At 44.1% G+C, this 14990-nt stretch overlaps 1 protein-coding gene across 2 annotated transcripts in view; it reads left to right on the top strand.

Moving 5' to 3' along the window:
- Positions 1-14990, top strand: part of ptprub (protein tyrosine phosphatase receptor type Ub) — a gene marked incomplete at both ends in the record, with an annotated part of 213314 nt that overhangs the window by 117579 nt on the left and 80745 nt on the right. For both annotated transcript variants that reach the window (XM_080857651.1, XM_080857650.1), the window contains 4 exons: positions 1343-1424; positions 5837-5952; positions 9079-9253; positions 14037-14330. In XM_080857651.1, coding sequence (XP_080713777.1) covers positions 1343-1424; positions 5837-5952; positions 9079-9253; positions 14037-14330 — 667 coding nt within the window. The remainder of the gene's footprint in view (positions 1-1342; positions 1425-5836; positions 5953-9078; positions 9254-14036; positions 14331-14990) is intronic.

Below are 14990 nucleotides of genomic sequence, written 5' to 3'. Positions count from 1 at the left end.
GTAATAAAAAAGACAGAGAGGGAGAGAAAAAGATGGAGAGCAAGAAAGAGAGATGGACAGAGAGAGGGAGAGAGAGAGAGAGAGAGAGAGAGAGAGAGAGAGCTTGAAAAACAGCTTGGGCATCAGGGATTATGAAAAAGAATAACCCTGTACGGTTGATCGATCCTTCTCACCATCATATTGCCTGAGCCCAGCTGAACTGTGGGAAGGCGAAGACCTGGCCCCATCTGTAATATCGTGTTGTTAACGTAGCATGTGCTGCATTGATTGGAGGGCCCCAGAGATCCGCAGCGCATCCTTTGGTTGGGGCTGAGGTTTGGGGGAGTCTCCCCCCCTCCACTGGTGATGCCTTAACGAGAGGCAGGAGCCTGTGCTAATGCTAATGTTAATGCTAATAACAATTGTGCCATTGGTCACCCATGCTGAGAAACACCATATCCTTTGGGGGATTTATGAACGCCTCCCTTCCATTACTCTCTTTCTTCCTCTCTCTTTCTCTCTCTCACGCTCTCTCTCTCTCTCTCTGACTCTCTCTTTCTCTCTGTCACACACACATACACACTGTTATGGTCTCTGACTGCTCCTGTGTTTAAAATGGGAGTTCTGTCAGGCGTACGGCTTGCTGTTATCTAGATATTTCCACTCCATCTGGCAACGCATGCAGGTTTGTTCGAGTTCACTGAGACGCTTGTGAAAATCAGCGTGAAGCTGACGCATTTTCCTCAAGACAGAAAACTGTTCCGTCTTTAAGGATCTTCAGCCTTGACATTCCTCAAGCTGCGGATCTGACTTTCTACTATGTTACAATATTCCATCCTTCAAAGCCACTGCTTCACTAATATAGTTTTGAATTCAAAATCTGGTATTGACCAATTTTTTTCATTTTGAAATCAATAACACATGACCTTTTGAAGAAAAGAATGAAAAAAACACGAGGAGTAGATGTTATTGAGGTCTGTGACATCCATAATTAATCATAAACTTATGGGTTCAGTTTGTAAGACTTCCACTGTTTCTGGATTTATAGAGCACTTCTTTTTCAGACAGAGTAATGGCGACATGGCTCATTGTGACTGGGCACTGTTCGTTTTAAAACCATCGAGTTTAAACTTAAACTCACTTCTATTTTTTAGGAGAAAGTTTTGTGCTTCTGTGAGTGTATAGATCAGTAAAACAACAAAATGCAACAAAATATATATGTGTTAATGTGTGTTAATATTTGACTTTCTAATGAACTGTAATTTGATCATCAAGTTCACATCTTAAGGTTAAGTTTCAACTTTTGAGCAGGCGTGTTTTTTATTGTAGGTCTTACTTTCCCTCTCTGCAATCTTTTTCTCAGATCTTGCTGGAGGCGATCATCTCTAAAGAACGCCATGGTTACATCGCCATTGACGACATCATGATACTGAATTACCCTTGCTGTAAGTGCTTTTGTTGTTGCTCCATCATGCTCTGTCTAATTTTCACACAGATTCGATGCTGCTCGCACCATTTTGTTTCCTGCCAGTTACATTTACATTGTTATTACCGTGGCTCTGCCAGCAGTAAACACATTTCAAAGCATGCAATTTATGATTAGATTGGGATTCATTGATTCATCCCCTACTCAGAGAGTCCTGTTTTCTCCTGAACCCTTTCCTACAAAGCAATTACATTAGCTCTTCCTTACTCAGATGTATATTTCCTCTTATATTATGACTTTTTGAAGAAAGATGTTTTGGGCTTGGTTCAATTTTAGTGTGTTAATGAGTGTGTCAGTTTAGTTTTTAACTGTAAACACATGAAGCCTTCTTGACACTGAAGTGACTGGTCCCTGAATGCGTACTGACCACATTTTCTTCATTAGGTTAGGGATTTGACTCCATATTCTTTGTTTCTTATTATCCAGATGGTCTTACAGGGTTTTCAATGGTTTAGATAGTATGTGCAATGCCATTGTCAGTGTGTATTACATATAGTGGTCAATGCCAATTTACCAGTAGTTAGTGGCAGCTTGTTTAGCAGTAGGATTATTCTACAAAATGCATTTTTCTGTTTTCAGTGCATTTTCCCTTACCCGCATATCATTCATCTCCTCCACAAACTAGGCCTTTTGAGTCGTAACTGTGTCTGTGCTTTTTCTGAATTGGATGTGGAACAGCTCCCCTCTCCTCCATCCAATGCTTTAAATCCAGGCTAAACCCCCCCTTGTTTTTCTCTATGTATTGAGACGTGTTTATACGTGCTTTGTTGTTGCCGTGGTGTTATTTGTACATTTCTGTACTCTGTACTTTCTACTGTGTAAAGCATGCCTGGTCAACCACAAGTTGTTTTCAAACTGTGGTATACAAATACACTGACTTGGCTTGCTTTCTGTATATGGCTAGGATAGAGTAAAACTATATCATTTTTATTTTCTGAGATATTCTTCTTCGCTTATCAGCATACGTACTTACTAATATTTAGTTCTGCGCTGGAACATTCTGCAGTTCGAGAGATCGGTCGGTGTAACCGCAACTGATCCCCTCCCTTGCTCAAGGTGGGGTGAAACGTCTGTGCATCTAGTTGTGGAAAACGAACTACGTTATGTACTGTATGTCCTTGAGTAACTCTGCTGCCATGGTGCTGTCTTATACCTACAGGCCTCACTGCCCAACAGTAACCTTCTTCTGAAAACAAATTGTGTAATCACTGAATAGTACAAAAGGTGTGTGCGTCTTACTTCACTTAAGAGCTGGATCCCCAGGTGGTCATAAACATTTAATCTTTTGCTGAGTGTATTCAAGTACTTCTTCAGAAAAGATAATAATTATTTTGTGGAGTGGAACTATTTTTTTGGAGTAGCTACAAGGTTAAAAGATATAGGTAGGGGAAAATGCTCGGCAGCCAGTCCTTTCCCTCTACACTGCACATGATGGCATTGGCTGTAGAAAGGCTTATGAATGCGGACAAACACACAATAAAAACAAACATCCAGTTCAAGGAAGCAGAGAGCTTTTACCGGCTGTGCTTTCCGAAGGGGCCAAATCAGGCGAGCTGGCTGCCCTTGGTCAGCCATTATGCCGTTCGTCCCTCAGAGCTGTGCTATTTGTGGTTGTCATGTCACCAGAGTTTCTAGCTTTCTTTTCCTCCCTAACTTAAGCACCACAGAGAGCGTACAGAGTACATGTGCTGGTGCTTCCGTCTGCCTTATCTGTCTGCTTCTCTGCAATGCTTTCCTGTGTGCCTGGGATCTTTTCCTTCAGCTGTCACTCAGTGGTCCACTGGCTTTGAATGCTAGCGAAACTTTCTTTGATAGGTAGGGGGTGGTGTGTGTGTTTGTGGTGTGTGTGTTTGTCCCTGTGTGTGTGTGTGTGGGTGTGTGTGTGTGTGTGTGTGGAAGGGGAATGATCAGAGCCCTTAAGGCAGGGAGATGAAGGACGCTGTGACCTTCCTATTTCTAGAAAGATCCGCGGGGTAATCTCAAAGTTCAATCGACATGTTTCATGTCACAACTGTAGCACCGATGAAATAACCTCTTCTCTGCTCGGTTCGATCTTGTTCAAATACGATGAGCTACATGCTTTGGCTTCGCAGCAGATCTTTTGGTGACTTCAGTTAAGCCTGGTTTGGACTAACTTTGCAGTGCTGGTCACAACACCAGTGATGTAATGTCACTGATATTCTGGTGCAGGATGCCGGCATCTTGCACACAGACCCCCCCCCCCCCCCCCCTGTGTAAACTAGCTGTGGGGTCATTTCAAGAGAACATCATTCACTCCCTTTCTTATAGATCATTAAAGCCATGGTGGATGTTTAGAAGTATTTCAACAGAAGAGAGCCAACAAAGTTCCGCCTGGACGTGTATGATGATAAAACTCCCTTTAAAACACAGAATAACCAGATGCTCTGGGCCAGAATCCCCAGCAGAGCCTCAAACTCTCAGCCACCCACCCACCCTCCCCCCACTTCCTGTGGGCAGCAGATGGCACCATCTAACCCCCCCTGTGCCCATTAAATAATTAAGGCTCTCATCAGGAGCTGGGCACATTGTCGGAGCTGGCACCGAGTCAGACGGCGGAAATAGCCACTTGGCACCATGAGTGATGGAGAGAAAAAGGGAAAGGGAGGAGGGAGAGAGGAGAAGAGAAGGGAAAGTTTATGCTCTGAAATCACGACAAAATCAGGCCCATTAGTTTGAATGTTTAGACTTGTGCTTTCTTCACAAGTGACTGTTTTTCAGTGAGTTAAATCAAATATTTACCATTTTATCCCTTTTAGCCAGGGGGATAAAGTCTGACACAGTAAATATGTTTGTGGCCCCCGCCCGAAAGAGAAATACTTTTATTTCTTCGTAAATCTGCCCTTTTTAGAGGGGGGGATCAGCCACTTTGTTTCCTGGTGAGAACGTGTTTGTGCTGGCGAATGAGAGGCCATGAATTATGAATTAACTCCAAACCAGGAAAGGGTCCCTGGGGCACATTCGGCCACCCGTCGACCGACTGCACCAACAAAACGTCCTCCATTTTTTTGCCAGTCAGTGACATCCTGCACAGAGCTCAGTGTATATGAAGAAGACCCAGAGAAGGCTGCTGGAGGCCCACTACTACCACCGCTGCTGATCTTAGACTATACACTACGCTGCTGATGAGCCCCAGTGTGTTCTCTGGCAGGAGTGACTGATGGCTGTGGACGTCTTTGTGCTTTTCCATACCGACCGCCATCACAGGTTACAGTTAACCCACAGTTTAGCCCCTGCAGACAGTCATTTTGGTTAGACGCAAGAGAGCGTTTGTTTTCTGCTGGTGGAGTGGTAGAGTGGCTTGTGAGTCGTGCTTAGAGTGCAGGCTGTGTCTCCTCCCTTAAGATGCCAAGGGTCTTGTGACTGCAGGGCTGGAGTCTGGAGGAGATAAGCGATAACTGGCTGACAAGTAACATGGTGAACAGCACTAGTGTTTTATGAACATTTAATTATAACATGTCCTTTTCCATTTGGACAGATGCTGTCATAAGGATGCCTTCTGATTACTGCAAGTCATCCGTTGCCTTTCACAGAGAACATCTCTGCTTTCTATAGTGGTTGTTTTGAATTTCGACTTTCTGTGATGGAAAGCTCCAAAAATGCTTGCCACTCTGGATATCATAGTGACACAGTGAAAAAAAAAGTCAGATATGATGCTAAAAAGAAGAGGAGAAATAATAAATCTTCTTTTCCTTTTGTTTCGATGAGAACATGTGAAAAAGCCCCTTTCTGACCCTCACACCAGGAGTCTGTTGTTGCCCGTACCCTTTTCACATCTCTTTCCCTCAGGTGATCAGGGAGGGTTAAACAAATCAACATGTCAGCTCATGAGGGGCTTCTGGGTAACAAAGGGGCAATCAGGGAGACCTGAGCAATGTGTGGACCTCATCAGACCGCAGTAGGGGCTTTTTTCCCCACTGCAGCACCCTGTGGGACTTTCGAGTGGCTCGAGCCACTAATAATGGCCTAATAATTGTGTTCTTTGATCACAACGTCAAATCAGAGCATGACAAAATAATGATATATAAATGCTACATCTTTTGCTGTAATCTCTGGAAACATTTCTGGCGATTCCGACGTAAAAAAAATAGGAGAACATTAGTTCTTGGAAAAATTACTAGAGTGAGCTGCTTGAGGCCTCAGGACCCCATTTGCCCCCCCAGCTTCTTCCCATCCAAAAGTCAATTTCTGTGTGTGTAAAATGATGAGTTTTTTTTGTGGGAAGCCAAAGAGGTTAAGAGGGTTTTGACTTGTTATTTGTACTAGATTAAACTTGTACTGTCTGTGGATGTTTTTTACACACCTTTTTTGAAAGTCTTTTCCCCTGTTCCCCTTTTCCCCTATCTTCCTTAGATAAAGCTCCGCACTTCTCTCGACTTGGAGACATGGAGGTCAATGTCGGGCAGAATGCCTCTTTCCAGTGTGTGGCATCGGGGCGGCCATCGGAAACAGAAACATTCCTCCTGGAGGTGAGTGCACTGAGTGGGGCTGTTCAGGGCCTTGGTTAGTTTTGCGTGTTTAAGTCTATATGCTAACAAGACTACCCATCCATGGCATGTGTGACTTCAGTGTGATTTTGTGTGTGTGTGTGTGTGTGTGTTTGTGTGTGTGTGTGTGTGTGCTGTGTGTGTGTGTGAGAGAGAGAGTGTGTGTGTGTGTGTGTTTGTAGTGTATGTGTAATAACAAATCCTTTGGGGGTGGGGGGGATTAAATATTGGGGGTAATGCGTTTTACTTCATGAACTAAATGATTCATATAATAATAAATAAGTAAATAAGTTAAAATAAATATATAAATAAGTGTGATGAGTATACCTTGATGGAACAGCATGCAACTCATTCTGCAAAGGCAACATCTTGTTTTGTAGTGATACTTGCTGCCCACCAACACAATTGAGGTAATTGTTCTATGTGTCCGTAACTCACAGTGGCTTGCTCTCACCAGGACAGTAAAAAGCTTTTTTAAAGGTTTAGGCCAGGGGTACTCAAGTAGAAATGATGAGGAGCCACAAAAAAAAAATTCAGTGACTCAAGGGGCCATTTATTGGGACCGTGTACGTCCGATAACGTATCATAACATAACGTATGTATAACATTTACAACATTTTATAACATAACATTTCCTTTTTATTAAAAACAAAAATATTTCCTAAAATAAAAATATGATTTTAATTTGGGCATATATTAAAATAAATACCTAAATAAAACCAAACATAACCCTGTTATTAACCATGTTATTAAACAAATAGCCTTCAGACAGCTAATTTTTGTGCTTTGTTTACCAAACTATTTCACATTTCTCACATGTCCCCTTTAATGGGAGAATTGGCCTCTGCTTTCTTTGGCCAATGCTTCAAACCTGGGCTGATATGGTGTGATTGCTATCTGTTTATCGTTGCAACCCCCAGCCTCGTATTGAGATCGCGGCGCGCGGTTTCAAAATAAGAGCGCCCAGCGCGATTTTTTTATTTATTTTTTATTTTTTTTTAATAATTAAAAAAACTTTTTAAAACAGCTCGAGGGCCATTAATAGACACCCCGCGGGCCGCTACTTGAGTATGACTGGTTTAGGCTCTGTAAAGTACTAGCAGAAGTTATATTGGCTAAGACTATGTTAGTAGCTCCACGCATCCAAATGATTTAGGTGGTACTGATGATAACAAACCTAATCAAAATGCTCAGTTCCACACAGCCGACCTTACTTGAGGCTAGACTTCTGCTTGGGGTGCATTCTGGTTCATACAATCCCTCTCTTCAGTTTAATTGGGCATACTTTGTTGCATTTGTTCCATGTGGGGAGTGAACCTTATATGTGTGTGTAATTTACGGCTCCCTCCTGAGTCCAGCACTTTCCTCACCTTCAATTACAGAGAGTGGAGAAAAAATATCACAGGTTTTGCACACCGTCCCACCATCTGGCTGCAGACTGATTACACATTGCAGCAAAAGCCCTCGCATTACATGCGCATTGTTCTAAGCTTTAAGACTGCGGGGGAGACCTGAGGACACAGCGCATGTTCCTACCGTTCACTTTTTCCTTCCTTTCCTTCGTCTTTGCTTTCTTTTTTTTACCTTTCCTCCTCCTCCTTCTCTTCTGTAGAATAGCAGGGCTGAGGGTGCATGTGGAATAAACTCCTGCAACCAATGTCCCTCCTTACATGCAGATAAGAAAAAGTTATTTTAAACAGGATTATTTTGATCTTGTGTTATGGCACAAGTGTGATTATTCCACGACCCTTATAGCACAGTAATTCGTCTGGTGTGAAACATTGTGTGTCAACATCACCATTTTTCCCAAATGTCTTCTTTTTTTTCTTTCTTTCCCCAAAATGTGTTTCCCCCCACCCCACATTCTCACAAAAGAAACACATTAGGGAAAAAACAATCAAACTGAAATCCCACACACAGACATGATTTAAATTATGAGTTTCTCAATATGGTCTTCAGGACCCCATCCAATGGAAGGGTGTCTGTTTGTGCAGTTTCACTGGGTTTTTTCAGGACGGCAAAGATGTGCGTCTAAACACACCATTTCCATAGCCGCAATCAAAACCCCATCAAAATCACACAGCTGTCTCCGAGTAGCCTAGGATGCTAAGAGTCACCGGCCCTCAGAGCCAGTGTTTAAGAAACACCTCAAGTGTTTGGCCAGGATCCTGACTCTTTGATATAGGATTCCAGCACCTCTCTGAGTGTGGATCTGATAGACAGCGTGTCGCCAAACAGACACACTGTTTGTGCCACAGTAGGTTTCCACTACACAACACTTTGAAGATTTTATTTGAATTTTTCTGGTAATTTAACGTTTTCCAGTGTGTCGACTCAGTCTTTTTTCGCTTCTCATGTCCTCCCTTGGACTGTGTCTTTTATCTTTCTTCTTGCTGTAGACATTTGCGAAAACACACAGTAATGGTCTGAGATGGTAGTTCTCCGTGAACACGCATGGACTATCGGCTACGGTTTAAATCAAACAATTTGGAATGGTAAAACAAATCATTTTTAAATGCAAGTTGAAAGAATTGCGCTCACCACAAACATTCGCTTTGTTCACGAAATGAAGTGCCCTTCCAAAACACCCACTGCACTTCCTCTGCCTCTGTCTCTACCTGTATACATCTCATATATACATTGCACTTCCTCTGCCTCTGTCTCCAGCTGTATACGTCTCATCTGAATACAATTCAGATCGTCAGACAGGGTACTGCTGTCATTTCTTTGACTTCACAGGAGTCAGATTGGTCTCTTTAAAAACTTGTGTAATTTTCATTCCGGGGAAGTGTAGTGAGCTCATTAGCATTTTTTTTGCTCTCTTTATAAATTTGTGAGTTATAAAGGGAAATGGGAGGATTTGTATTGCGTAAGGATTTGTGTCCTCAGTACACATGCATGTTTGGGATCCCAGTCTTCCAGTAGCGGGACTGTGTGGTTTTGGTTATACTGTATAGGTCACTAGTTATGGAGCTATGATGTCTCACTCGTACCTGGGCCTCTGTCTCTCTCTCTCTCTCTCTCTCTTCTCTCTCAGAGGCATGTCATTCATGTTGTCCTTTCTGACCCATCTCTCCACCCCCCCCACCCCCCACCCCCCCTCCTCAGCGGCACAACGGGAAAGTGACGACCTCCACCTCGGTCAAGCACCTGAACTACCGGCGCTTTGTGGCCTCCTTCCAGCTGGACAACGTCCAGAAGCCTGAGCAGGACCTCTACCGCTGCGTGGCCCTCTCCCCCCGAGGCGCAGGGGTGTCTAACTTCGCCGAGCTCCTCGTCAAAGGTGAGGGCTCATTGCCATGCCATCGTCGTATCTGAAAAGGAGTATGGTCTAATTAGCCGTACCTGTCATATTAAGGTACAATTATTGTCTTCTTCTTTTTTTCTTTTCTTGTTTTAACTGTGAAATCCAACCTCTGTCATACACAAATTTGTGTTGCAAATGTGAACAAGTAAAACAGATTTATTTACCAGCCATTTTAGGCAGTTACTGTCACATCTGTATTCATGTGCAGTTGTCAAAGTTGGGTTTTCTATAAGAAAACACATTTCCTTACAATATATAGTATATATATATAATAACAATATACAATATTTTTCCCCAGGAGGGTTTGCTCAGCAACATGTAGTTTTATCTTACTCCAGCTGCCAGACTCTGTGCAAGGTTCACCTTGCTTCGCTTGGCTTTCTTATGAAAGAGATTTGCTTCATTTTAGAAATGCTAATTCGTACTTCTCTTAGGTTGCAGTCACAAAAGCACAGAAAATGCTAATTTCATTGCCATTGTTAAATTTAGCTTGATATTTCAAATGGACTTATTTTTATATATGCAATGTGCTACAGCCACAACATAATCTAATCATGTACGTATTTCTAACAATTTACCATGACATTGGTCATGACAAGGACCTTGATAGGAGGATGATATAAAAACAAGTACTGTTTATAGCCTTAAGTAAAAGCTGAGGGGATCTAAAAAGTGTATGCTTTGATTCCAATTTTGGGTTTGGCAGGCTAGGAGGCTTAACTACTATACTTTCATTTGGTGCTTGGGTGACTTGTGGTGTTTATGTTATCATTGTAAGAGATGTACTCTACAAAGGTTTGGCAAGGATTCTGGAAGAGAAGATTGGGATGAATTCTCCAAAGCCCTCAGCAAGTAAAAAAACATTACTTTTTAACAGAGAGCAGACAAGCAGACACACAGAGTAAGCACGCCCCTTATGTTAGGATGGTGTTTATTAAGGATTTGCTGAGTTATCAAACAGGAGTTGCCTGCAATACAAACACACGAGTGGAAGGCCATTCAAATATAATCAAGCCCAGTAGCATGTGACACTATGCTTATAGCAAAATAGCTCAGGGATCTAATTCATGACTCTGCAACAAATCATTCTAACTTGAATGGCCTGTAAAACAAAATATTGAATGTTGGAGTTGTCTTAGGTTGTTATCCATGTTTATTTCCCCGGCTTGGTAGCTTTCATGTTTTTGCAAGTTGCCCTCCGTTCAGAATACGGTGCCTGCCAGCGGCTGTTTTGTGTTGACATGGTGTTCGGAGCAGTGTTCTCTGTAAATGAGCTCTGTTAGAGAGCAGACAGTACACTGGCCAGTGCACTTCCCTTGGCTAGACACTGCAGATAATGTTGCTCACAGTGAGAGCTCAGAGTGGCTGAAGCACAGCTGTATCCCCAAGTACTGTGGCATTCCAGAGGGAGGCTGACGCGTCGTTCCACAGAGCTCTTCACTTATCACGCACGGCAGCATGGCTAAGTCCGCCTGGTTCCACCATCCTGGTGATGCCGTCCCTGACAGGCTAAGGCTAACGGAGAGAGGGACGAAAACAGAGATGAGGAAGAGGAGTCTAATTCATCCCTCTGCCTTCACAACCTCCCCACCGCACTCCCAACCCACAACCAAAGAGTCACAGGCAGAACTAGCGAAAGTAGAACCATAGCTAATCCCATTGATAGATGTAGCTGCACGGATTATTTTGACTTTTCATGACAGGGACGTCACAAAAGCCAAAAGCAGGGGGTGGTGGCAGGGGGGTGGTGGCTCCGGTAAAAGTAGAGTATTACCAAAACCCTGCGAGATGGGCGCCAGAGAACGTGCCCTCAACACATCCCAGATTGGAGGCCCGTGAAATCTGCTGTAATGTGTTCAGTTCCAAAGCAAGCATACATCATGCCTCAGTTCTCAGAGCTGTCTCTCTCTCTCTCTCTCTCTCTCTCTCTCTCTCTCTCTCTCTCTCTCTATCTCTCTCGCTCTCTCGGTCTGTGTTTCCTGTTATTTGATCCCCTCTATTTTGTCATGAGAATTTCTGTAGGTGTTGAAATCATGTCTCGCTTTTACATTTATTGGGCTGCCGCTACCCTGGCTGCCAGCTTGTGTTTCTGCACGTTGTGTAACACAGCACCTTACCAGGGCGGGATGTCCTCATGCTATTCTTGTACTTGTGACAACACCTCAGAATACCCTCACAACCTAAGCCATACCTGTCTTCACTCAAAAGCTGAAATTATGTCAAATAAATGTTTTTATCTAGAATGGCTTTTCAATGTCCAGGTCATAAACCATTGTATTTGTAGGCTTTCGAGCTGACTTGGTCTGGTTTGCAGACTTTACCAGCTCCCAGTTGTGCATTTCCTTTCTTCTTTTTCTTTTTGCTTATAGCTTGATCAGTACATCCACTCTGGGTTGAGCTGCTCACATTGATGGCGTAATGGCCACAGCTCTGCCCTCACTCTGTGGTGGGATGGGGTCCATTTGGACACAGTTTCCAATGCACTGCTCTGGTGCAATGAACACAGCTAGAACTGATCCATGAGAGCCATTCTGAGATGGGGGCAAAGAGACTGCCGGGCAAAACTCAGTACCAAACCCGCTTGTAACGGATTGCCGTCACTCCACATGAGTATGTGCTCTGACTGCCATACCAACGAGCCAGGCTCTTTGGCTCTTTGAGTGCAAATTTGCCACCCTGTAGACCCAGGTTGAAGTCCGGGTGAGGTGACTCCTCTCTCCCCTTCGCTACACTGCTACCAAACCATAGTGGCTGTAACCTTAGCGTTGCAATTTTTTTTACATATTTCTCCCCCCATCCGTTTGTCCATCCATTCATTTCACGTTATACAGCCGACATATAACAACAGTGAGGGAGCTCACTGCAGCCCCCCCCACCAACCCCCCCCGCCCCACCCCCACGCCCCACCCCCACCCCCATCTTCCGCCCTCCATCCCACATGGTATTGCTAACGAGAGGCTAATCAGGCTCTTAATTAGGATGATCAGCTCATTTCACAACTGGCTGCAGATGAGGCCTCCAGCGGCGGCGCACAGGGTGTAGGAGTCTAATGGGGATAGCACTCAGCGGAGTGTGAGAACCCAGCATGGTGGCAACAACACAAAAAAGACACGTGTGAAAAGGGAAGTCTGCAGCGGCGTCAATAGCAGGATCTTTCTCAGTTTCTTCTGTGTCGAGTGCGCTCTGGCCCTGGCTTTGGGATCTCCCCTGGCTGTCTCCTGAGACGGCCATGAATTTGGAGCGGCCTGACACGTCCGTTGTCCTCTGCGATGGTCGGGCGAGGGTGCGGTCGTGCCTGCTGTTTATCAGTACCGTAAATCAGCTCTGGAGCTCCGGCAAGGAAGTCTATCGGGGCTGGTGTGTGCTGAGGAAGAATGCTGGAGAACACAAGACTCATCTCTGTCTGTGTCATTGGTGTGGTACGGTTATGTGGAGGAGTGTGTGGGGTTGGCAGGGGGGTTCTCACTGAGCACAGCTGCCATCCCTCTCCTCCCTTCGGAGACAAAGGTGGAGGTCTGGTATGTGGACGGGAAGGTGCCGAGAGAGAGATTAGTCATGGGAAAGACTGAACCGCATGTAGCTGTAACAGTGTAGCCGTTAGTTCTTACTTTCTCATCTTGTTCGTCTTCCTATTATTCCATATCTTGTTTATCTGTTTTAAATCTGTCCCCTTAGTCTTTCTTTCATTGTTTCTCTTGTAGTATCTCCTCTCTCTCATACCCTCTCTTTCGTGTCTTTTGATCCTTCTCTATGTCTTAGCCCTCGAGTGTCCTGAAATGTGCAGTAGTTTGGGTCTATTTAAAAACTCAGGGTGTCATAATGGGCTTTGACAACAGCCTTTGACTGTCACCCTTTTAAACAGAGTTTCCCTCATTATCGCTCTTTCGTTTGCCATCATATGCTTTTTTTCCAGTACAAAGCGGCGTCTGCTCACATTTGAGGATCGCAGATGCTTTCGACAGCTGGGCTTTAACTTAAGGCTGCTTAAGCTCACTCAAAGGCACCTTGACGCGCGCTTAATGCACGTGACCAGTTTGGTATTTGACCCAAGACCTTCAGGTGGGAATGTCTGAATTATTTTTTATCCCAGGGATGTGCACACAGAACCCCAGGTGGTGGATCTTTTTTAGGCCTCCTGTTTGAGAAAAAATAGGCACAGGATTAAGGAGTCAAAATGAGTCTGACTTGAAGTATGTCCCTGAAGTCTTGAGGTGCAGAGTTGTAAGAAGGGGAGTCATAATGCCTTTTCTCATTAAACCGCCCTCATCCTCTTATTTGAAGCAATACATTATATTCGAAACAGTGAAGTGGGAGTCATGCCGCTTGGCTTTATGAGGGAGCCTCTTGTGGAGTAGGCTGGCTAATAAGCCTTTTTGAAAGATTCATGAATAATGAACGTGTCTAATATTACAAGTCATAAAAACACCCCAGCTCATATTTCAATTTTGAAATAAAAAAGGGAGTCATTAGAATTAACATTCTGAGACGATAATGTGTGCTTTCTACTGTTGTGGTCTCTACAGAATGACGGTGAATAAAGGTGACAGTCCTCACTCTGGCAGATATGTAGATGCCGTTGTGAAACATCGAGGCATTAGCATAGAAACACACTGACCTTTTGTTAAGTGTGTTTTTGCAGTTGACTCAACAATGTAACAGCCATTACTGAGACAAATGATCAGTTTCAATAGATATTGATCTTGTACCCCTCCCCTCCCCTCCCATCCCTTCAACCCCCCCCCCACCTTTGCCTCTGCAGTTCCCCCATCTCCCATCGCGCCCCCCCAGTTACTCAGAGCTGGCTCCACCTACCTGATAATCCAGCTCAACACCAACTCGATCCTGGGCGACGGCCCCATCATCCGCCGCGAGATCGAGTTCCGCGCCAGCCACCTGCCCTTCTCCGAGATCAACGGCGTCAACATGGTCACCTACAAGCTCTGGCACCTCGACCCAGACACTGAGTACCAGGTCAGCGTGATGCTGACCCGGCCCGGGGAGGGCGGCACAGGCCCCTCTGGACCCCCCCTCATTAGCAGGACCAAGTGTGCAGGTGAGTGTGCGCCCGGCGTCATCAGAATCAGCCCAATCCCAGCCTAAGACTATTACATGCTGCATCAATCACAGTATTTGTAGTGTACAGTCAATTCAATTTAATGTGAAAAAGCTCACACTATATCAGTCTCAGTTTGAATACCACATCACTTTAGAAGCCATGATTTAGTTAATGATGATGTCCCATAGCATGATAACTTTGCAATTAAACTGTTGGGAAAGCTTAAAAGAACAAGCAAGTATGTCTACATTTAATGTAACACTATGCAACAATTTGACACTTTTTGAGGTATGGTTTTATAGGCAACTAGTTTTGGTACCATCCTCAAATTAATTTTGATAGCATATGGTCATGTGAAGGACAGATAAACACCTGTGTCTTTTCCACTAGCCATCCAGGATATGCCCTATGTTGTTCTGTGTACCGGGCTTGAACACCATGCAAAAATGGAAGAAAGCTTTCACAAACATGACATTGCCAGCTATACTGCCAAAATACACCAGTTAGTGTGTTGGCAATCTGAGCTATTGGTGGTGCTTGCAAGGTTTTTGCATGCCTTTTTGGTAGTTTGCTTACTAGTTTTGGAACAGAACTCCGTATTGCTGCTTTAATAAAAATTAATTGAAAAAGAACTGGTTAGACCTTGCACCCTTTCAT

Source organism: Sprattus sprattus, assembly GCF_963457725.1.
Source record: "Sprattus sprattus genome assembly, chromosome: 19".
NCBI classification, from domain to species: domain Eukaryota; kingdom Metazoa; phylum Chordata; class Actinopteri; order Clupeiformes; family Clupeidae; genus Sprattus; species Sprattus sprattus.
Note: the sequence above shows the minus strand (reverse complement) of the source record. Positions and strands in the feature narration are given on the sequence as shown.